The sequence below is a fragment of the Corythoichthys intestinalis genome, chromosome 2 (genome assembly GCF_030265065.1).
Source record: "Corythoichthys intestinalis isolate RoL2023-P3 chromosome 2, ASM3026506v1, whole genome shotgun sequence".
NCBI lineage: Eukaryota > Metazoa > Chordata > Actinopteri > Syngnathiformes > Syngnathidae > Corythoichthys > Corythoichthys intestinalis.
In genome coordinates this window covers 17,072,375-17,097,273 of record NC_080396.1, presented here as the reverse complement: position 1 = coordinate 17,097,273, position 24,899 = coordinate 17,072,375, and the positions used below count along the sequence as shown (strand labels likewise).

Below are 24,899 nucleotides of genomic sequence, written 5' to 3'. Positions count from 1 at the left end.
CTGTAAACGGGGGTATCTAGGGTAAAACGGACAAATTAAAAATAGTTTGGGGGCTTCATGCGCCATGAATCTGCTATTGCAGCAGATAGACGTATTGTTCTAGCATACACAACAGTTGTTTTGGCTTAAAATACAGCCGTTTATTTTAAAGAGGGGTGCAAGAGCAGAAACTGCTTTTTCAGTCTTGTCTGTGTTTTCCCCCATATATATAGTGTTTTTTCACACTGACAGTCTCAAGTGCCCTCTGCCCTGCACTTTGAGAGTTGATCTTCATTCACAAATCATACTGAAGATGAAGAGATTTTAATGGATTTGGTACGGATTGGGAGTGAGATCAAGAATTTGTTAAACAAGTTACGTTGTGTTGCTTAGGCTATAGTTTTATGAATAACAGTTAATGTTAATTTAACAGACATCTACTGTTGTTCTCCATTTTATTGTTATTACTATATTGTTTAGTGTTTGATCTTGGTCTTTGATAAAATTCCTCCCAAAAAAATGCAACTAATACTCCAGTGTGACCTACAGTATACCGTATTTTTCAGACTATTAGTCACTCCGGAGTATAAGCTGCAACAGCCAAAAAATGTATAATGGAGAAGGAAAAAAAAAACATATCTAAGTCGCACTGGAGTATAAATCACATTTTGATCAAATCCAACACCACCAACAACAGACATTTAATCATTAAAAAGGGATTTTAAAATAAAAATAGAGAACAACAGGATAAGTGGTGAATGAATATACGTTATGCTAATGTAACACTTAGCTAATGCTACATGACACATTCACAACTAACTGAACTGAGCAAACTGGCCTCTACTAATACATGGTCTTCGAATTTAAACTTTTTTTCTAGTGAAATGACAATTTAAAACAGTAATTTGTGCTCTTCCTCGTTGTCAAGCAGAAGAGCAAAGCCGACTTTGTCTGACAATAAGACAAGGCGCAGCTTTTAGATGCACTTTTCAGTGAAGGGAGCGAGGTAAACCTGCATGCGTTTCTTAAAGACATAAAAATCAAAGAAAAAGTGGGCGTGTGCAGTTGGAAGAGTCCGGTTTCCCTGCTAAAAGAGAATTAGATGTCAAATACCGTAGTGGCCCGAATATAAGACGGGTGCTTTTTGCATTGAAATAAGACTGAAAAAGAGGGGGTCGTTTTATATTCACGGTCTAGACATTATACCCATTCACGACGCTAGATGGCATCAGATATCATTCAAGCGATGTTCTGTCATGATAGATCTTAGCTACTCTCCCCATTCACGACGCTAGATATCATTGAAGCGATGTTCTGTCATGACAGATCTCAGCTCTCTCAAGTTTAACCAGTTTGCATTATTTTATTGCAATATTTTTCCTTATTCAGATTTGTTTCAAGACTACAGTTAGACTTCACTTTGATGGTTAAAGCAGTTATTGCAATTTTGTTGTTTTATCACAATAGAGTGGCTTCTGGTTTTTGAAATGTAAATAAACCATTCATTTACGAATGTGGTTGCACTTTAGTTTACATATTTAAATGTTCAGATATTAAGATTTGAATGAGGCAAAATAACATGCTTATTCTCTCAAATATATTGTTATAATCATTGGTTTCTGATGTACTGTAATTATTTTCTTTATAAAAAAGACGGGGTCGTCTTATAATCGGGGCCGTCTTATATGTCGCGGCCACCAAGCGTCATCTCTCAGTTAGTTACGTGTAAATAAATTGTCATTTGCTATCAAAAGCTCTATTTGTCTGGTTGTCTATGTTATTTTGTAAAAGGAAAACATTATTCAGATGTTTGGGATGTAACTCAAGCAAAATATAGCTGTTAAAGTCAATGTTTGAAATGTATGCGTTTCCAAAAAGCTAATTTTCTCCGTTTTTTCATCAGAAATTGGAAAAATGCTCAAACTAAGCTATTTTCTAATGCTGATTTCTAAAGAATGGAAAAAGATATTAACTTACTTTTTTTCTGGTGAAAGAAGAGAGTCTAATCTTTCTTTTGGTGGGTTCCATATTTATATGCCAATAGAACAGAATTTTCTGTGGGCCTTGCAAAATCAGTCAAAATCCAGTAAAATGGCCGGGAGCAAAGGGCCTTGCGCCAGTGAAAATGGCTGGGAGTGAATGAGTTAAGAAATGTTTACGTATCAAGGTTTGCTCTTGTTTTTCTTTATCTTTGGAAAAGAAAGTGATTTAATTGCAGGTAAACAACAAAAATCACTATTGTTTGAGGAAAAAGTTAGGACACCCTACCACCTAATAGCTATTGTTACCCCCTTTGGCTGAAATAACTTCAGTCTCCACTCTTTGACATCGGTCTGAAGAGAGTTTGCCCTACTTCTCAACGCAGAATACTTTCAGCTATGAGATGTTTGAGGGGTTTCTTGCATGTACAGCCCGTTTCAAGTCACCCGACAGCATCTCAATGGGATTAAGATCTGGGCTTTGACTCGGCCATTTCAGACACTCTTCCTTTTCAGCCAGTCCTTGGTGGATATCCTAGTATGTTTTGGGTCGTTGTCATGTTGCAGGGTCCAGTTTCGCTTTAGCTTTAATTTTTTTCACAGACAATCTCACATGTTGCCTAAGCACCCTCTGATACATGATACAATTCATGGTGGATTCTATGATGGTGAGCTGGCCAGTTCCTGCTGTAGCAAAGCATCTCCAAACCATGACACATCCACCTCCATGCTTCACGGTTGGTATGAGGTTTTTTCCTGATATGCTATATTGGGTTTACGCCTAAAATGTCCGAATAATTCATTTTTACATTAATCTGTCCAAAGAACATTATTTCAGAAGTCCTGGTCTTTGTCTACATTCACTCTGGCAAACTTCAGTAGGCTCAGTCTGGCCTTCATGTTGTTCCTCTTTGCACACCTCCCATGAAGGTTAAACTTGTGAAGTCTCTTTCTGATTATAGAGGTATGCACTTTCACATTAACAGTAGCAAGACCCAGCTGTAGGTCTCATGATGACATTTTAGGGTTTTTGGAGACTTTTTTTAGCATCTTGGGGTTTGCTTTCAGGGTGAACTTGCTTGGACGGCCAGACCTTAGCATGTTGGCAGTTGTTTTGAATGTTCTCCACTTGTACACTATTTTCCGAAAAGTGGAATGGCTGATTTTATATTCTTTTGAAATCCCTTACCAGACTCATAAGCATCTACAATCTTCTTTCTAAAGGCCTCAGACAGCTCCTTTGATCTCACCATGCTGTTTTCTCTCACTTCAACAGTCAATCACTGTTGAAAGTATTCTGGGTTGAGCAGTGGGGCAAACTTTCTTCAGACCAATATCAAAGACTGGTAGATGGCTACAACAAGCGCCTCACTGAAATGATTCCAGCTGAAAGGGGTAACACTAGCTATTAGGTGGTAGGGTGTCCTAACTTTTTCCTCAGTTAGAATATGCATTTTTGTTGATATTTTTGTTTTAAAGAGTAAAACAATGTTATTTTTTGTAAATCACTTTCTTTTCCAAAGATAAAGAAAAACATGATCAGACAATGATATGTGAACATTTCTTAATAAAGAACTGAATATTTCATGGGGTTATTTAATTTTTTCATATGACTGTATAGTCCAAAAAATATGGTACGTCTTTTTTCTTCTTCATCGCACATTTCTTGGCTAATGCGACTTATAGTCCATAAATAAGGTATAAGTAAAGACTGAATGAACTCCCTACTTACTGGTTGCTCCGGCCCCTCGCCTCCAAGGACCCTAAATCCGAAGCCAGACTCCTGATTTCTCTTGATAAACACATCGAGATCCTTGGTGTTTGCAGCTGTAGAGAAATGACATACAATGAACATAGAGAAGACTGGGGTTGGAAGAACGTTTCCATTTCATAATTACTATTGAACAGAATTTCTACACTTGAGACAAATATCAAGGTAATTTGTTAGGTATGACAAAAGAATTGCTTTCCACATACGCTGGCTATCCAACATAGCTTTGGACTTGATGTACAGTTCCGAAGCATCTGGCTTGGGAGAAGACGAGCGAATGATGTTGGCGAGAGGATTAGGAAGCACCTCTGCATGACCAAGAGTCTCGGGGCTGTTGTTTAGCTCCGATTGCTGCAACTGAGTGACAGGAGTCGGGTGGGCGTGGTGAGGGGTTTGTTGAGGGGCAGGCTGGAATGTAGGTTGGGGTGTATGCTGGGGAGCAAGCTGAGATGTTGGTGCTGTGCACTGAAACGGAGGAATCACATAAATACAAAAACACATGAGATATCAGAAAGCTCGTGTAACTACGTGCCAAGTGCCTCCACACATTCTTCTAGGGATCGATAAAAAGATTGTTCAGCTTGGCGCTATTTTAATAGTGCAGCATGGAGGAGCAATTTAAGAGCAAGCTGTTAAATTACCATATTTACCGCACTATAAAGCACACCTAGAAGCCTTAAATTTTCTCAAAATCCAACAGTGCGCCTTGTACAGTGGGGCAAATAAGTATTTAGTCAACCACCAATTGTGCAAGTTCTCCCACTTAAAAACATTAGAGAGGCCTGTAATTTTCAACATGGAAAAACCTCAACCATGAGAGACAGAATGTGGAGAAAAAAAAAACAGAAAATCATATTGTTTGATTTTCAAAGAATTTATTTCCAAATTAGAGTGGAAAATAAGTATTTGTTCACCTACAAACAAGCAAGATTTCTGTCTTTCAAAGAGGTCTAACTTCTTCTAATGAGGTCTAACGAGGCTTCACTCGTTATCTGTATTAAAGGCACCTGATTTAACTCATTATTGGTATAAAAGACACCTGTCCACAACTCAGTCACACTCCAAACTCCACTATGGCCAAGAGCAAAGAGCTGTCGAAGGACACCAGAGACAAAATTGTTGACCTGCACCAGGCTGGGAAGACTGAATCTGCAATAGGTAAAACACTTGGTGTAAAGAAATCAACTGTGGGAGCAATTATTATAAAATGGGAGACATACAAGACCACTGATAATCTCCCTCGATCTGGGGCTCCATGCAAGATCTCACCCCGTGGCGTCAAAATGATAACAAGAACAGTGAGCAAAAATCCCAGAACCACACTGGGGGACCTCGCGAATGACCTACAGAGAGCTGGGACCACAGTAACAAAGGCTACTATCAGTAACACAATGCGCCGCCAGGGACTCAAATCCTGCACTGCCAAACATGTCCCCGTGCTGAAGAAAATACACGTCCAGGCCCGTCTGCGGTTCGCTAGAGAGCATTTGGATGAGCCAGAAGAGGACTGGGAGAATGTGTTATGGTCAGATGAAACCAAAATAGAACATTTAGGTAGAAACACAGATTCTTGTGTTTGGAGGAGAAAGAATACTGAATTGCATCCGAAGAACACCATACTCACTGTGAAGCATGGGGGTGGAAACATCATGCTTTGGGGCTGTTTTTCTGCAAAGAGACCAGGACGACTGATCTGTGTAAAGGAAAGAATGAATGGGGTCATGTATCGAGAGATTTTGAGTGAAAATCTCCTATCAGCAAGGGCTTTGAAGATGAGACCTGGCTGGGTCTTTCTGCATGACAATGATCCCAAACACAAAGCCAGGGCAACAAAGGAGTGGCTTTGTAAGAAGCATTTCAAGGTCCTGGAGTGGCCTAGCCAGTCTCCAGATTTCAGCCCCATAGAAAATCTGTGGAGGGAGTTGAAAGTCCGTGTTGCCCAACGTCAGCCCCAAAATATCACAGCTCTAGAGGAGATATGCATGGAGGAATGGGCCAAAATACCAGCAACCGTGTGTGAAAACCTTATGAAGAGTTACAGAAAACGTTTGGCGTCCGTTATTGCCAACAAAGGGTACATAACAAAGTATTGAGGTGAACTTTTGGTATAGACCAAATACTTATTTTCCACCATGATTTGCAAATAAATTCTTTAAAAATCAAACAATGTGATTTTCAGTTTTTTTCTCCACATTCTGTCTCTCATGGTTAAGGTTTACCCACGTTGACAATTACAGGCCTCTCTAATATTTTCAAGTGGGAGAACTTGCACAATTAGTGGTTGACTAAATACTTATTTGCCCCACTGTATATGGATCAATATTTGTTAATCTTGGCATGACATTCCATTTAGCGCAGCTCTATCTAGTGGATGCATAACACAACCCCAACCACTATTACTACTGCGCCTAATAATGCGGTGTGGCCTATATATGAAAAATAGAGATGTGACCGAAAATTTGGCGCCGAAAATAGCTAAAATGCAGTATGAGTTTTAGGTTTTGAAAACCGAAAGTTCACCACCGAATAGTGTGAAAAATCTTAGTCCTCTTGTGATGACGTAATCAAAACACGGCGAGAAGCAACACGCTGGCTGACACGGTGTCGCTAAAACTACTGGCTCACAGCCAACGTGTCCACGTTTTGGAAGTATTTTGAGGTATCAAAGAAATATATAAATTATTAAATGAAGGAAAATGAAACAAATTTGCTCCATCGCTGGTACATGCCTGTTCTTAAGTTGCTTTCCATTGATGTCCCGCGTCACATCGAGTACAGTGCATTTGAGCCCGTGCGTGAGTAGTTTGGAGTTTAATCAAGTGAATAGTATACAAATGAATTAGTATTTAAATACATAAATGTGCATATGCTGTGGTTTAGTACCATAGGCGGAGTTTGACTTTTGTGGCGGGGGGGCAAAAATGTTGATGACCCCGAAACGAAGTGTCAACAATAAAATCAATTTACAAGATATATGCTCAGATAGTAGCTTAGCCCATGCTCGTACATACAGGCATCCCAGTTGTGCATGTGTGAGCGCGCATGTTTTTGTGTCTTACCTAGTGGAGAAATAGACACCGCATACGTTTTGACTGAATATTCCAGCCGGGAACATTTATAATAATATGTTGAAAATGAGCGTTTTTTTTGTTTGTTTGCTTGTTTGTTTTCCATCATTTTTAAGGGTTAACATCTTTAGTGGAGCAAACAAACTCCGCTCACCATTTTGGCGGTGCTGTCCGGCACTTCATGGTCCACAGCTTCAATCCTTGGTTCTCGATCGGTAGTTGTTGTCGCTTTTGAAAGCTTAGGTTTGAAACAATTACGTATATCCATCTTGCCTCCTCTGTCCTCACGTATTTTTTTTTGGTGGGGAGTTAAACAAAACTCTAATGTGCTAGTCACATGATCTGTTTGAAAAATAATTTTGACCCCTTATAAAAATATCTTTTTATTCATTTGAATTTTTATTGTTTGTTTAATTGCGTTACAACTTTCATAGACCAGCAAAGTCTTGATTTTAAATTCATATATTGGAAAGTTAATTATATGCAATGACATAATTGCATATAATTAACTTTCCAATATTCCCCCCCAATCTCAGTGTATGTTTAGTACATTACGTTTATGGTACGACCACTTCTGCTTTTTGTCATAGTGTTTTCCCACGACTTAAAAACCCTCTCTGCCAGTCGCCAATTAATCCGGCTACAAGCCACTTCAGCTTCGTCGCCACTAGAACTCGGCCAACTCGCCTGGCTCTTGATCGACTCCACTTGTTGCACAAGAAAACAACCAGTGTTATTTTAAGGAATAGGAGAGATTGTAATAGTCTTGTAAAGACCTTTCCTAGTTTTGGCGAGAAGGGAATAGTTTTTTGTTGTTGCACGCACATCGATATCTCATTTAGGCTAGTAATTGGAGGTGTGAGACCCATTTTTTGAGGGTCCCAAACTTCCAAGAAAGCACATTTATTAGGGATGTAACGGTACACAAAAATCTCGGTTTGGTACGTATCTCGGTTTTGAGGTCACGGTTCGGTTCATTTTCGGTACAGTAAGAAAACAAAATGCAAAGTATAAATGTGCTAGTTGTTTATTACACACTTTTGTGCTTTCAACAATAGGAACATTAGCCTATAGAAAGCTAGAATTCTGCTCAAAAAGTAGCGGGTATTTAAAGATAATCCAACAACAATTTGCCTTTCAAACCCCACGTATTGGTCAGTTTTCTTTCTGAAAGAAAGGAAAAAGAAGTCCTGTGCTACAGATAAAAGCAATCCCAATGACAAATATTTTAACATGTATTTTACAAATGAAATGCCTCAATGAAACTTTTTTTTTCTTATGAACGGTTTTCAAAAGCTTTATTGGTGGATTTTCTCAAGTTAAAGCGCCACACAGAAATTAATAAATTTAATAGTGGTAGCAGGATCTTTGTATTATTCTTATTATTTAATTACAGGTGTTTTAGCTCATTTCAATTTATTTAAATGGGCTATTATTTATTTTATTATGTGTTTATACTTTACAAATGTGATGTAGTGTTCATTTATATTGTAAATTTTATGTTGTATAACTATAAATTCATATGTGAATATTAGTTCCTACTTGTTTTGTTGTGGTAGGAGGGTTTTGTATTGAACACGGGGCCGTGTTGGTTATTACTATAGCAGAGAAGACAGCAGTAAATCAACAAAGAGAAGTCAACTGTGCCCCGATCTACCACTGAAGAGATCTGATGGACTCAAAAAGTAGGTTATGATTATAAATTAGTTTGAAAATCGACCGAATCCACTGTATTTTTACACGAGTGACTTCTGGCCCGATCCTAGCTACGGATAGTAGTATTGACGCAGGAGGGCCGCGTCTCGCGTCAAATAATAAACTCTGCCGTTCTTTTCGCGTGCGTCGCGTTAAGCCGCTTCTGGGACGCGTCTAACACTGCAACTGGTGTGCATTTGCTGATTGACTTTAACGCCCGCGTTTCACTGCGTTCTCGCGGCGGACACGTTGTCGCGTCATTGACGTTTCTGGGTTATACTGTCCTACCGTGTTGGTCCTTATTATAGTAGAGAAGACTGAGTAAATATAATCTACACAAAGAAACTGGAACCCGATCGACTCACAGCCTCGAAAAGGGATAAGGGTTATATTACGTCAGAAACTCGTTCGGTACGCGTCCGTTCCGAACTGAGCACCACGTACCGAAATGGTTCAATACTAATACATGTACCGTTACACCCTTAGCATTTATCAAGATTTCATCAGCCGTGACGTGTGTGTCCCCGTCCATTGAACAGAATGCTGTGACGACGCCAGCAACACTGCTATAGGACGCGTTCAGAGTTTGCCACAAAACGCTCACTGCTGCCGGAATTGCACTCTCCTATGGGGTTTCAGAATCGGCACCTTTAAATTTCTCGAGCCTTCAGGGTCGTAGAACTAATACCAAGACAAAGGGCATTCATCAAAAAATAATGAAATAAAATTTAAAAAATAAATAAGTTTAAAAAAATGAACTGTGTACATGTGTACTTTACGGCCTTTCGGTTTTCGGCAAATTTCGAAATTCGGCCTGTTTTCAATACATGGTTTACAGTTTTGCCCAAGAATTTGCTTTAGGTACATCCCTAATGAAAACAGTTTTAAAATAGGCCATTCATTAAAGGTGCAGTTTATACTCCGATGTGCCTTATAGTGCGGAAAATACGCTTCACATATCTTAAACAGTTGAGTAGGGATTTTAGAAATGCTGTCTGCCATTAAGTACTTTTTTGGGAAATATAAGACCAAAATAGTGGAGCACACACAGTGTCTGGTGCATGCAGTTAATATGTTTCATTATCTGGGATTGACTTGATCATCGACTGTGGTATGTATTCTATCATCAGTTTCTGACCAGTGAGACAAATTAGTGTTTCAACTTACTGGTTTCAATGATTTCACAGGTGATGTCTGACCTAGAAGGAAACAGGAAAATATATTTAATGATTATAGTACACTGTTTGCATTGAATTTGATTAGCATTTGAAAAATCAAATAGCTGAAAAGCTTGCAATTTCAAACCTATCATGAGAATCTACCAGCAGAGAATTAACGAGTCTCTCTTAACAACAGAATGTTCCCTTTTAGGAGTAGAGGAATTGTGGTATATTGAACATTATTAATTGTTAACTGCATATACTCAAAGCAATGGAATGGAATACATACTTGTACTTATAATGACATGGATGACAGCTACCAGATGTTTTAAAATTATTAGGATTTTTTCTGACTGGTCTTGCTGAAAGCTTGACGACCATTACAGATGCAATCGGGCTATGAACCAGAAGGTGGCAGTATTCTCCAATTGCGCAATGAATCTCCATCAAAACGAACACAGAGGAGACCCAATGCAGTAGTTTTTAACTATAGTTACGCTTTAACTCGTGTCTTAGTGATTTCAAGTCGAGACCATTTTAATAAAAGAACAATACAGGAAGTTCACCATTGAAAATCAGCCTTTGCATGCGTAAAAATATACAGGCCTATATCATGTTTTAAAACTAGGGCTGTCAAACGATTAAAATTTTTAATCGAGTAAATTACAGTTTAAAAATTATTTAATCGTAATTAATCGCAATTAATCCTAATTCAAACCATCTATATAATATGCCATATTTTTCTGTAAATTATTGTTGAAATGGAAAGATAAGACACAAGATGGATATATATATATATTCAACATGCGGTACATAAGGACTGCATTTGTTTATTATAACAATAAATCAACAAGATGGCATAACATTATTAACATTCTGTTAAAGCGATCCATGGATAGAAAGACTTGTAGTTCTTAAAAGAAAAATGTTAGTACAAGTTACAGAAATTTTATATTAAAACCCCTCTTAATGTTTTCGTTTTAATAAAATTTGTAACATTTTCAATCAAAAAATAAACTAGTAGCCCGCCATTGTTGATGTCAATAATTACTTACACAATGCTCCTGGGTGCTGAGACCTATAAAATCAGTCGCACCCAAGCGCCAGCAGAGGGCAGCAAAACTCCGAAAAACACAATTAACAAGTGGGCCTTTCACTCTTCTGTCATTTAAATCTGTCTGAGCTCGGCAAGTGCGTTAATTGCGTCAAATATTTTAACGTGATTAATTTAAAAAATTAATTACCGCCCGTTAACGCGATAATTTTGACAGCCCTATTTAAAACATAACTAAATTTACTCAAGGTGCCTTTTAGAGCTCTTATTTAGAAACTGATGATGAACATGACTGGTATTTGCTTGAAAAAAAAAAAAAAAAAAAACAGTAGAAAAACCTACTGTTAAAAAATAGTATATAATATTAACTTTGGACTATAAAGCACAACTGATTACAATCCGCACCCACCAAATTCGACAAAATATCTTTGTCAAGCAAGGTTCAAATTAGGAGGAAAAACGCAGTGGTTTATAGTTCAAATTTTAAGCACGTTTTCAATATATCCTAGTCAAATGTTTCATTGCGAAGTGTCAAGTCACATGCCTCTTTTGGCAAAAAGGAATCTACCAGCTGAATTTACATCTTGTAAGTAGGGAGCAAGGCCTGATTCATTCTCCTTAAATCTCTTAGGACAGAGATCCAGATTAAAAGCAGAATGAGTCCTAGTGAGAGTGCTGACTCTTTTTCTAAGCAATGATGAAATGTATGTTAACTGAGCGTTAAAAATATGCTGGCAGCAGAGCCAGTATGGAAAAGCCTTTCATGTATGTGCTAGCTTAATGTGAACGGAAGGGTCTAAATTGTCAACTGAAGACCAAATTGCTGCATCTTGCCGCCCCCTAAAAGTAGTAGCAAATGAGTCACAACAAGCGCCACATTTTTGCGCTCCCTGTTTGGAATGTTGATGCTGTGTCGCAGATGTTGCAGTGTGAAATTGCTTTCCACAAAACTGCGGAGGCATTGTTTGTGCTGAGTGAGACCTCTGTAACTGACACCACAACAGGCATGCCTGTTTATTTATTGGATCTAAACTTTTGTATGCACTTGTCCAACTGTATACTGTTTCAGAAAACCTCAGCTGGATGTGTAGATTTAAACTTTCAGAGGAGTCTAAATTTACCCTTCAAGTAAAGAGTGATGTTTTGGTTCATCCTGAAAGTCCACCTGGAAATGGAACATTTAATGGATATAACCATTCCTACAGTACATAAAGCTACTACTACTGTTATTTTTGTTGTTACCGTATTTTTCGGACTATAAATCACAGTTTTTTTTCATAGTCTGGCTGGGGGTGCAACTTATACTCTGGAGCGACTTATGTGTGAAATTATTAACACATTATTATATCATTTCACATGTTATTTTGGTGTTTTGGAGTGACACTGATGGTTTGGTAAACTTGTTAGCATGTTCTTTATGCTATAGTTATCTGAATAACACTTAATAGCTATGTTACGTTAACATACCGGCCACGTTCGCATTTCGTTGTTCATGCATCATATAACATTATCATTAGAGATGTCCCGATCGATCGGGTCCGATCACGTCATTTTCAAAGTATTGGAATCGGCAGAAAAATATCGGCCATGCCTTTTTTTAATATATATATATTTTTTAATTAAATCGTTTTCTAATTGTATTTAACGTTACAGACATAATATGTTACACTCATCCAGAGTCTTTAGTTTAGGCTTAAGGTAGGGTTATCAAATTTATCCCGATAACGGCGGTAATTAATATTTTTTAAAATGTAGCACATTAAAATATTTAACGCAATTAATGCATGGGCTGCACGACCCACTCACGCATTGTCGCGTTCAATCTGTAATGGCGCCTTTTTACCTATACAGAAAGCTAAAAGGCAGCATAAAATAAGTAGAGTAAATTTTGGCAGCCTTTGGAGCCTTTTTTTAATTGGCTAAAGCCTTACAATCCCTCTTCCTACGATTAGGAATATCGTGGGAAGCAATTTGGGGAAGTAAGTTAGTAATTGATCTTTTTCTTAACACCTTATGTTATTTCCCAACGCGAGAAGATATATCAATTGGTAGCACTACGCACAGTCATGGTTGCACTTCCCATCATGCATTTGGGCAGAAGTTAAATGGCTGCAGTATCATTTACTGAAAGCTCAACAAATACACTAGATGGCAATATTTAGTCACAATATACAAAGTCACATTTATCCTTTAATTACAAGTCTTTCTATCCGTGGATCCCTCTCACAGAAAGAATGTTAATAATGTAAATGCCATCTTGAGGATTTATTGTCATAATACACAAATATAGTACTTATGTACTGTATGTTGAATGTATATATTCGTCCGAGTTTTATTCATTTTTTTCTTAATGCATTGCCAAAATGTATATGATCGGGAAAAATTATCGGGAATGATTGGAATTGAATCGGGAGTAAAAAAAAAGCAATCGGATCGGGAAATATCGGGATCGGCAGATACTCAAACTAAAATGATCGGGATCAGATCGGGAGCAAAAAAACATGATCAAAACAACCCTAATTATCATATCATACTGTCGACTTATTCAGCATGTTGTTCTCGATTGTATTTTTATTTTATATTGCCTTTCAAGATGACATATCTGTTCTATCTGTTGGGTTTTTATCAAGTAAATTTCCCCCCAAAATGTGAATTATACTCCGGTGCTACTTAAAAATGTTTTTTTCCACTCCGTTGGGCATTTTAAGGCTGGTGCGACTTATACTCAGGTGCGACTTATAGTCCGAAAAATATGGTAATTGTCTAGTTGGTTATGAATCTAGTTCTGCAGATCTATGTTGCCGGGACTATTAAAGAGTAAATTTGATTACGTAAATCACAGGTGTCAAACTCAAGACCTGAGGGCCGGATCTAGCCTCCCGGATCATAATGTGGGGCCTATGAAAGTAAATCACATGCAACAATGTCATATTTCTCGCTAAAATACAGCTCCAGTAAAATTTCTGTCATCTTCAATTAAAGAAAAAAATCTGGGAATATTTAATCTTTGTACCTTTTAAAAGATATATAATAAATGGCTAAAAAAAGAAGATTTGACCAATGTCTTAAAATGAATAATTGACTTTTCATTTGGTAATCCTTTAGTTGTCAACTACTCGATTAAATGTGGTAGCCTTAGATCGCTGACATAAAGGCCACCTGAATTAAAGCAACACTCTAACTTTCCAGTTTTGGTCGATTTTAGCGACACGGGCGGTCAAAAGCGGTAGTGTTTTGCCTTAAGGAAAAATGCGTTTCCCATGAGGACCAGCGCACACCCGAACAGTGTCGTAAAATTATCAATGAATCAAAAATTAATCTCCGGTCACCAGCAGATGGATGTAACAACATTTCTGTTTCCAGCGGCTGTGTGAAGGATGAATAGTAATAATGTAATGAATCCAGTCGTGGCTAAACAATAGCATATGACAGTTAGCAACTGTGTGGCTTAGGGGCAGTTTACATGGCGACTCTGCGACACCAAGACGCAATGATTGTGTTGCAGAATGGCCTCGACTTTATAAGGTGTCGGCGAAAACGAAAGGCAAAGACGCAAACCTTTGATTCCAGACTCCAAAGTGTAAGGGTCCGATTGCGGGGCTTGCTCTGGAACCATATAAATGGAAGCTTTCGCGCCGATGACGTCAGCACTCGCACACGTCACTCTTGGCTTCCTAAATGCTGCTACTAAACATTAAAAACGGCAAAATTGGCGGAACGTCGGTTTTAAATGTACTGTTTTTAAAAATATTTTTAATTTGCAGTCCCTGAAAAAAGTCCTCTCGCGTATCCATTTTGTAGAAACTATTGCTAATAACCTGAATTTTAATTATTCAATTGGTTTCAGAAATGGCACATATGAAAGCTATGACCCTCCCCAAATGATGTTGAATGTATAAAATTATATTTGTTTCACAGAAAAAAGATTTACCATTTAATGAAGACATAAAGGTCAAATTTTGGCAAGACAAAAGTTTTGTCGCCTACAGAAAGTGTGAAAATTTAACAAAAAATGTACTTCAAATACAAAAATATGTTACATAACTTAAGCGAATTAAGTAGTGGTGCTGTGAGATCCAAATTTAATATTTTGTATGACTTCCATGGGCTTCGGCAAGGATTCATACAATTTATTGATGAAGTCCTCTGGAACATCAAAGAAAGCAGTCTTGCATGCCTCCCAGAGTTCATGGATTTTTCAGATGAATCTTCCATTGAATTACACCACAGTCGCCACAAATATTGCAGGAGACCTACTGGAGCCCGCATGGATCAGAGTGTCACTCAGAAAACAGTGAAGTTTGGTGGTTAGATAATTACCAAAATCATGGTCTGGGGGTTACATCAGTATGGGGGTGTGCGAGAGATCTGCGGGGTGGAAAGCAACATAAGTAGTCTGAAATATCAACAAATCTTAGCTGCCTCTTACATTCCTAACCATAAAAAGGGACAAATTCTGCAGCAGGATGGTGCTCCATCGCATACTTCAGTCTCTACCTCAAAGTTCCTCAAGGCAAAGAAGATCAAGTTCCTCCAGGACTGGCCAGCCCAGTCAGTAGACATTAACATCATTGAGCATGTCTGGGATAGGATGAAAGAGGAAGCATGGAAGACGAAACCCAAGAATGTTGATGAACTCTGGGAGGCATGCAAGACTGCTTTCTTTGCTTGCTTGCTTATGTTATGTAACATATTTTTGTATTTGAAGTACATTTTTTGTTCAATTTTCACACTACTTTCCGTAAGCCACAAAACCTTTGTCTTGCCAAAATTTGACCTTTATGTCTTCATTAAATGATAAATCTTTTTTCAGTGAAACAAATATATTTTTGTACATTCAACATCATTTGGGTGGGTCTTAGCTTTCATATCAGCCATTTCTGAAACCAACTGAATAATTAAAAGTCATGTTATTAGCAATTGTTTCTACAAAATGGATAAGCGACAAGACTTTTGTCAGGGACTGTAAATATGTTTAATGTTTCCATTTCTTGTGCCTTTTGGAGCAATAGAAAATTGCCAGTGCTTGGAGTGGGTGGGTATGTTGTCTTTCAGGCTGAGGAGGTTGATGGTGTCAAAGTTCATCATTCGCTGTCACCTTGTAAATCTATATCTCTAAAAAGAGATATAGAGTCGTGACCCTACCTGACAAGTTCAGGTAGGGTCAACGACTCTATATCTCTTTTTTTTCCTTCTCAGACAAAACTTTTTGTCTCTTTTGTTGCCCTGTCATCTTTCCAGCATTCACGAGAAACCGTTCGCATCGACTTTCATCTTTATAATGAATGGGGAAAGGGGGAAGTGACTTATGTTTTAAAGCAGTCAGTACATTTGTAGTTTTATTTTGTGTGGCAGGGTTCCTGCCACCCTCCTCAAAGTTAGTTAGTGCCGGTAAAAGCGATACAGACCCCCCTCAAGATATAAAAGAGGTGCCATTCAACTAGTTGTCAGTCGACGTATCACAAATGTTATGAAAATATTTGATAAAGATTCAAAAGTTACCTAGTGTTGCTTTAAGGCAAATACGACGTGACCAAAAAAAAAGATGAGTTGGACGCCATTTATGTGAATAATTTACGTTGGCTCATATTTTTTGTTGCAAAAAAATAAATAAATTAGTAGTTAGTATCCACCGTCCCTCAAAAAAAAATGCCACTACAGTAACTCACCTCCACGGAGGACCAGGACATTGACCTCACTGCCCACAGGCAAGTCTTTAAGTATGTCCACCACCTGCGAGTGACTCAACGTCTGCACATTCTGTCTGTTGATCTCTTTGATGACGTCACCTTTCAGCAGACCACGGCACCATTGTGCATCTAGAATCATCTTCACCTTTTGACCCAGTGGACAGTCAGCAATGGCGAAGCCAAAACCTCCAGGGCCTTTCAATAAAGGGACACTTATGAGTTCGGGCTGAAGCAGCGTGGCATCTGGGCCCTCCTGGTTGTGGCCATGAGGAGGGTGGTGATGATGGTGGGAGTGGTGGTGATGGTGGTGATGACGTCCCCCGTTAGCCATAGGCGGTACTGCAGCAGTTTGCCTGAGGAGAGTTCCTCCTTCCTGGATTTTGTGTTGGGAGTCCTGAGGTGTGGATGTGGCTGGAGACGAGCAAATGTCCTTGGACGTGTCCTCACTGCTGCCAGAATCCTCTGGTAGCGGGTAACCACGGCAGAGGACCATATCAACATACTGGTTGATGGGGATGGATTGGAACATCTGCACCACATCAGCATGTGTTTTTCCCAACACACATGCCCGATTGATGTCAACAATCACATCACCTGAAAGAACATATTTATGTTTCAATGCATTCAAGAGAAATGGCGAGAGAATGCTTAAAGAGATTCCAGCACACTTTATAAGTACTATATAAAATTGGAGATTGGAAGGACCAGCCTGAAGAATAGGTCGACAAACAGATTTGAAGCGCCAACTAAATCGCTGTTCGACAGGCTTGTCTCAACCAGCCCGCACAATCGATACTCTTCCCTGACAACTAAAGATCAGATTTTCCATATTGGAGCATGTTCTAAAGCCTCAGTCGTCCATTGTGAACAAAATGGAGGGAAATGAATCTTCTCAATATCGTGAAAATTAAAACATTCATCATAAAAGTGGCAGTGTAATAATGATAATAATCTTGGCACACAAAACATCCTCTCCATTGTGTTGCCCTTTGGAAAAATCACCGTTTTGCATGCCTGATTCCTTTCACACAAATATATGAAGGGAAAATAGAGAAGTACAGTGGGGCAAGTAAGTATTTAGTCAACCACGAATTGTGCAAGTTCTCCCACTTGAAAATATTAGAGAGGCCTGCAATTGTCAACATGGGTAAACCTCAACCATGAGAGACAGAATGTGGGGAAAAAAAACTGAAAATCACATTGTTTGATTTTAAAAGAATTTATTGCAAATCATGGTGGAAAACAAGTATTTGGTCAATACCAAAAGTTCATCTCAATACTTTGTTATGTACCCTTTGTTGGCAATAACGGAGGCCAAACGTTTTCTGTAACTCTTCACAAGCTTTTCACACACTGTTGCTAGTATTTCGGCCCATTCCTCCATGCAGATCTCCTCTAGAGCAGTGATGTTTTGGGGCTGTTGTTGGGCAAAACGGACTTTCAACTCCCTCCACAGATTTTCTATGGGATTGAGATCTGGAGACTGGCTAGGCCACTCCAGGACCTTGAAATGCTTCTTACGAAGCCACTCCATTGTTGCCCTGGCTGTGTGTTTGGGATCATTGTCATGCTGAAACACCCAGCCACGTCTCATCTTCAATCCCCTTGCTGATGGAAGGAGATTTTCACTCGAAATCTCCCGATACATGGCCCCATTCATTCTTTCCTTTACACAGATCAGTCGTCATGGTCCCTTTGCAGAAAAACAGCCCCAAAGCACGATGTTTCCACCCCCACGCTTCACAGTGGGTATGGTGTTCTTCGGATGCAATTCAGTATTCTTTCTCCTCCAAACACGAGAACCTGTGTTTCTACCAAAAAGTTCTATTTTGGTTTCATCTGACCATAACAAATTCTCCCAGTCCTCTTCTGGATCATCCAAATGCTCTCTAGCGAACCGCAGACGGGCCTGGACGTGTACTGGCTTCAGCAGGGGGACAAGTCTGGCAGTGCAGGATTTGAGTCCTTGGCGGTGCATTGTGTTACTGATAGTAGCCTTTGTTACTGTGGTCCCAGCTCTCTGTAGGTCATTCACTAGGTCCCCCCGTGTGGTTCCTGGATTTTTTGCTCACCGTTCTTGTTATCATTTTGACGCCACGGGGTGAGATCTTGCATGGAGCCCCAGATCGAGGGAGATTAACAGTGGTCTTGTATGTCTTCCATTTTCTAATAATTGCTCCCATAGTTGATTTCTTTACACCAAGCGTTTTACCTCTTGCAGATTCAGTCTTCACTGTCTGGTGCAGGTCTACAATTTTGTCTCTGCTGTCCTTCGACAGCTCTTTGGTCTTGGCCATAGTGGAGTTTGGAGTGTGACTGACTGAAAGTGTGGACAGGTGTCTTTTATACCGATAATGAGTTAAAACAGGTGCCATTAATACAGGTAACGAGTGGAGGCTCGTTAGACCTCGTTAGAAGAAGTTAGACCTCTTTGACAGCCAGAAATCTTGCGTGTTTGTAGGTGACCAAATACTTATTTTACACTCTAATTTGGAAATAAATTCTTTAAAAATCAAACAATGTGATTTTCTGTTTTTTTTCCCCCCACATTCTGTCTCTCATGGTTGAGGTTTACCCATGTTGACAATTACAGGCCTCTAATCTTTTCAAGTAGGAGAACTTGCACAATTGGTGGTTGACTAAATACTTATTTGTCCCACCGTATATCATAAAGCTTGCTTGAGATTCATTAACAAATATCTTGTGTGTTAGATCTGCTCCTCAAATTTGTCTTTGCTTGATCATGCAATGTGATTTTCACAGCAAAAGCAGTTCTTCAGCCTGCCCCCCATGTTTGTTTGTGTGTACTCAGTGTAAATAAAGCAGCATTACGAATGCAAATTATGTTTAGCTGGGTGTCAGAGTGACATTCAGATTAACTACATGACAGTATTTGCAGCACGCACCATTTTTGGATCAATCTAAATATTCAGTAACTTGTGTTGGGCTATAAACCAAAACTAATTAGAGTTTTGCTCAGATGAAGACATCTTTATACATCGGATAAACATGAGCAGACATGAAACATGTACCTGCTGGTCTGACTTTCCTCAGTTATTTTTGCGTCAGATTATGCAAAGTTAAACTTGGGGATATCTTGCGCATTTCTAAAAAAGACAACATAATCCTTGAAAGTTTGAAGACAGGTATGCTAGGATGTACAGTGGTATGAAAAAAGTATCTTAACCTTTTGGAATTTCTCACATTTCTACATAAAATCACCATCAAATGTGATCTGATCTTTGTCAAAATCACACTGATGGAAAAACAGTGTCTAATTTAACTAAAACCACCCAAACATTTATAGGTTTTCATATTTTAGTTAGGATAGTATGCAATCAATGACAAAAGGGGGAAAAATAAATAAGTCAACCAACACATTTGATATTTTCTGGACCCCCCTTTGGCAGCAATAACTTCAACCAGACGCTTTCTGTAGCTGTGGATCAGTCTGGCACATCGATCAGGACTAATCTCGGCCCATTTTTCTTTATGAAACAGCTGTAGTTCAGTCAGATTCCTAGGATGTCTGGCATGAATCGCTGTCTTTAGGTCATGCCACGGCATCTCAATGGGGTTCAAGTCTGGACTTTGACTTGGCCACTCCAGAATGTGTATTTTGTTCTTCTGAAACCATTCTGAAGTTGATTTACTTCTGTGTTTTGGATCATTGTCTTGTTGCAGCATCCATCCTCTTTTTAGCTTCAACTGTCTGACAGACGGCCTCAGGTTTTCCTGCAAAACATCCTGATAAAACTTTCAATTCATTCTTTCATTAATGATTGCAAGTTGTCCAGGCCCTGAGGCAGCAAACAGCCCCAAATCATGATGCTACCTCCAACATGCTTCATGGTGGGGATGAGGTGTTGATGTTGGTGAGCTCTTCCATTTTTCCTTCACACATGACGTTGTGTGTTACTCCCAAACAATTCAACTTCGGTTTCATCAGTCCACAAAATATTTTGCCAAAACTTCTGTGGTGTGTCCAAGTGCCTTTTTGCGAAGATTGAACGAGCAACAATGTTTTTTTCAGACAGCAGTGGCTTCCTCCGTGGAGTCCTCCCATGAACACCATTCTTGGCCATAGTTTTACAGAGGTTTCTGTAAGTCTTTAGCAGACACTCTAGGGTTCTTCTTTACTTCTCTGAGTATTCTGCGCTGAACTCTTGGCGTCATCTTTGGTTGACGGCCACTCCTTGGGAGAGAAGCAACAGTGCCAAACTCTTTCCATGTGTCGATAACTTCTCTGACTGTCGATTGATGAATATCCAGACTTTTAGAGATGGTTTTGTATCCTTACCCAGCTTTATACAAACCAACAATCCTTGATCGCAGGTCTTCAAACAGCTCTTTTGACAGAGCCATGATGCACATCAGACAATGCTTCTCATTAAGTCAATTCTTACCAGGTGTGTGTTTTATAGTGGGCAGGGAAGCTTTAGACCACTTATCAGTGATTGGGCACACACCTGACTTAAATTGTTTGGTAAAAAAATTGTTTCAATTAAAGTCTCCTTAGGCAGAGGGCACTTACTTATCCCCCCCGTCGTTATTTGCATGCTAGCCTCATTAAAATATGAAAACCTATAAATATTTGGGTGCTTTTAGTTAAAGCAGACACTATTTTTTCATCTGGGTGGTTTTGACAAGATCAGATCACATTTGTCGGTGTTTTAATACAGAAATGTGAGAAATTCCAAAAGGTTCAGATACTTTTTCATACCACTGTAGTCTTTGAAGTGTCTTGTCCCTTTCGTCACCTAGCCTCCAGCCTCTTTGACTTGTCCATCGAGATACAGAAGTGTCAGAGTGGGAAGCTTACCAGAGGCAATTTTCTTGTCGTGTGCAGCTGGCCCATCAGGTAGGACATTTTTGACCTGAAGAAACTCGTCTGGACGGTCTCCTCCGATAATGGTGAAGCCGAAGCCCTGTGGGCTTTTTCGAAGCGCAGTCTGATAAATGGTGCCCTGTAGCTGAGACGGGTCTCGTGTGAAGCGATGTACTCCATGACTAGGCTCCTCTGTCACAGAGAGAAAGGAAGAAGAAATATATAGGAAATGTAAATGAAGATTTGCTTCTAGAAAGTTCAGATATCTTAAAATATCCTAAATGCTGTAAATGTGTCGCGTATGTTCCTGGGGAGGTGTCACTGTTCCCGTGATGTGAACCAAGTGAAAAGCTCAAAAACTGCCATCTGTTAGCAGTCACGCAACAATATTATATCTGACAATGTGTTACTTGCAGAAAATAACGCACACATTAATCCAAAACTGCATGTAAATATAATTTCTGTACCCTTACACGATATTGCTTCAATATTCCATTTAGCATTAAGCACTGAGTATGTTCACAGTGTGACTTCACAGAGAATGGGATATGAGGCATGTACACTGTGAAGCCAACAATAAGACCAGATAATTAAGATTAAAAGTTAAGCCTGACAGAATGAGGAACATTAAAAAAAAGTAGGTTGAAATTCTAATGAGTTGTGTGCTGTGTCATAGTGGGGTACAATGAAAAACAGCAGCACCTATTATTCATCTTGTTCATGATTCAACCCTGGGGTTCACATTCTCTCTGTGACACATTCACTTACTGGGCGATGGTGCGTTCACAGACCATGGTACACAGTCATTTAGTATTATTATACTGTACATTTTTAGATACATGGTAAAACGTTAGCTTTATTGTGGTAGGCTAATGTAAATTACCGTATATAAGACGGCCCTGATTATAAGACGACCCCCTCTTTTTCAAGACTCAAGTTTGAAAAAAGACTTTTTGAACTCCAATTTTTATACAGAAAATAATTACAGTACATCTGAAACATGATTACAACAATATATTTGACAGAAAAAGCATGTTATTTTGCCTCATTCAAATCTTAATATCTGATCATTTAAATATGTAAACTAAAGTGCACAATCACATTCGTAAATGAATGGCTTCTGGTTTTTGAAATGTAAATGAAGCAATCTATTGTGATAAAACAACAAAATTGCAATAACTGCATCTACCATCAAAGTGAAGTCTAACTGTAACTGTAGTCTTGAAACAAATCTGAATAAGGAAAAACATTGCAATAAAATAATGCAAACTGGTTAAACTTGAGAGTAGCTGAGATATGTCATGACAGAACATCGCTTCAATGATATCTGGCGCCATCTAGCGTTGTGAATGGGTATAATGTCTAGACCGCGAATAGAAGACGACCCCCACTTTTTCAGTCTTATTTCAATGCAAAAAACACAGTCTTATATTCGGGCCAATACGGTATTCAACCTATGTGTGGGACAATTGTGCAGGAATTTTCACCCGGGAAGCAGGTGTTATATCCGTTGGCAAATAGCTGTTTCTGTGTCTAAAAGAACCGGACACATGGCTTTTGCAATGCCTAGCATAGCAACAATTCTTTTACTTTTACAAACGACCGTTATTTTGGGCTGTGTTTGACAGTTGTGTGACGCACCCTTGCTTTATTATCTCTGATGCACATCATCCTAATTGCTGTTCTGCTATTTTGTCTCATAAGTCAAAGTGGCCAGAGTCCATTCTGCCACTGTCAGAGTGTTGTGCTTTCAATACCTGAACAATTCCACCAACAGATTCCAAATGGACCAAAGTGTAGTAGAACATACGGTAAAGCCCCTTTCACATATACTGGAACCAATTAAAATCCCGGGATTTAAACGGGTAGACCTTGTGTGTGAAAGCAATTTCCCGGGTCGACTGACACGGAGATTACGCGGACATTTAACGAGTCGAGTCTCAGTACAAAGTCCGGGATTTTCCCGGGATGAAGGCATGTGTGAAAGCACTCGTGTGATTCCCGGGTCACAGCACAAAGGCTGATGACGTAAATATCATGGCGGGCTGATCGTCATTTCCTCTTTCTTCGCAGTAAGACGAAAAACGGTAAACAAACATCAAAATTACCAACATGGCAAACTGGAAATAGGAAAATAAACTGAAAACATAATGAAATTAAATTGCTCCTGGATCGAAGAAGAAAGGAAAAGAGTCCATCGTCCATCTTTGGAAATGTGTGGTTTATTTTGTTACCGATGTTGCGGTCCGCAACTGCGGAAAAAAAGGTTGTACCTCTAAGCAGAAAACAACGGAGGGATGCGTTCAAGGGTTTATTAAATACAAACAAAAATAACATGCGATCGCGTAAAAGGAGGAATAACACAATGGCTCCGTGACAGCACTGTAGGTCGACGGGAATCAATAATACTAACCTAAGCGGTAGGCAGAGAGCCAATGAAAACAACAACAAAAATACACTTAAATACCAGAATAACATAGAGGATTTCAAAAAAGGGCGGCAGACGAACAAGCTAGCAAATGCATGAAATTCGAGAGTACAAGGTGTCGAATGGCGCCCCTCAAGTTATTATCACAGCACACTTCTCTTGGATCGCCTGGGCTTAAATACAGTCTTGATGAGCTTGAACTGGCTGCAGGTACGACGTTGGGATCGCTCCCATAACTGGCACTGTAACAAAACATGATCCAACCAACAGAACGTGAAAGCCGATGCAGTCCAAAAATGACGTAATGTCCGGGTTATAAAATCAAGCCATCCAACCTACCTGCACAGAGAGCGCCAAGACTCCAACCCGGGATAAATCAAGCCACTTCTGCACACACAATTCGGTTTATTCCTGGGACATTTCCCCATTTGTGAAAGCCATGACACAGCTAAATCCCACATCACCTTACATGGGACTTTACTGGGATATAAGTGTGAATGGGGGCTTATGTAGAGGCGTGCGAAATTTCCGATTCTGAGATTATTAGAGATTCGGCCGTGGAAGATTCGAAAACGCTTCACAAAAATCCAAATTCCGATTATTTAATTATACCAGGTAAAGCAGACCTAAAACACAGTCAGCGCAGTCTTCGGGACGCAATGAGGAACGGACCGAGAGAAAATTCATATCATGTTCAACTCATGCCGCTAGATAAAAAAACAATAATACCTGACTGCGGCCGACAGCTGCTTCAAACAACGCCCAGTTGCTAGTTGCTACAAACATACGGCCACATATGGGTATAGTAGATATCACATATATGTAGAACTAGAGGCAAAAAAACACAGGCGATGGCACCGGTAGAACATGTAAAAAGAACTAGATGCAAAATGACAGACTTGCTGTTTAGTAGTTGCCGCGTTGTTAACAGCCGACATCTTAAAGCAGTAGACTTCTCTAGAAGGCTCTGTTGTAGCGAACCTAATTAACTTTTTATCTATAATACTCCGAAATCGGCAAAATCTTAACTTGAATCCATCTTAAAATGATGAAACAGTTTTAAAACTTGGACATGTCGAAAGTAGACAGAAGGGAAATTATAGAATAACGGGAGAATTTTAACAATAACGGTTGATTCACATCATTAAATTAATTGAATGTAGTTTAAAGCTGCTGATACAGAATGGGACTTGAGTATTTTATTTACTGTTTTAAACTGTTAACATGATACTGAAATATTAGTTTGG

The 24,899-nt window shown here is 39.2% G+C and overlaps 1 protein-coding gene across 7 annotated transcripts in view; it reads right to left on the bottom strand.

The window, feature by feature from the left end:
- magi3a (membrane associated guanylate kinase, WW and PDZ domain containing 3a) overlaps positions 1-24,899 on the bottom strand; it is a 242,252-nt gene that overhangs the window by 30,107 nt on the left and 187,246 nt on the right. For all 7 annotated transcript variants that reach the window (XM_057829581.1, XM_057829582.1, XM_057829576.1 and 4 more), the window contains exons 9-13: positions 21,219-21,416; positions 16,376-16,990; positions 9,660-9,691; positions 3,936-4,194; positions 3,691-3,785 (exon numbers count right to left, since the gene is read on the bottom strand). In XM_057829581.1, coding sequence (XP_057685564.1) covers positions 3,691-3,785; positions 3,936-4,194; positions 9,660-9,691; positions 16,376-16,990; positions 21,219-21,416 — 1,199 coding nt within the window. The remainder of the gene's footprint in view (positions 1-3,690; positions 3,786-3,935; positions 4,195-9,659; positions 9,692-16,375; positions 16,991-21,218; positions 21,417-24,899) is intronic.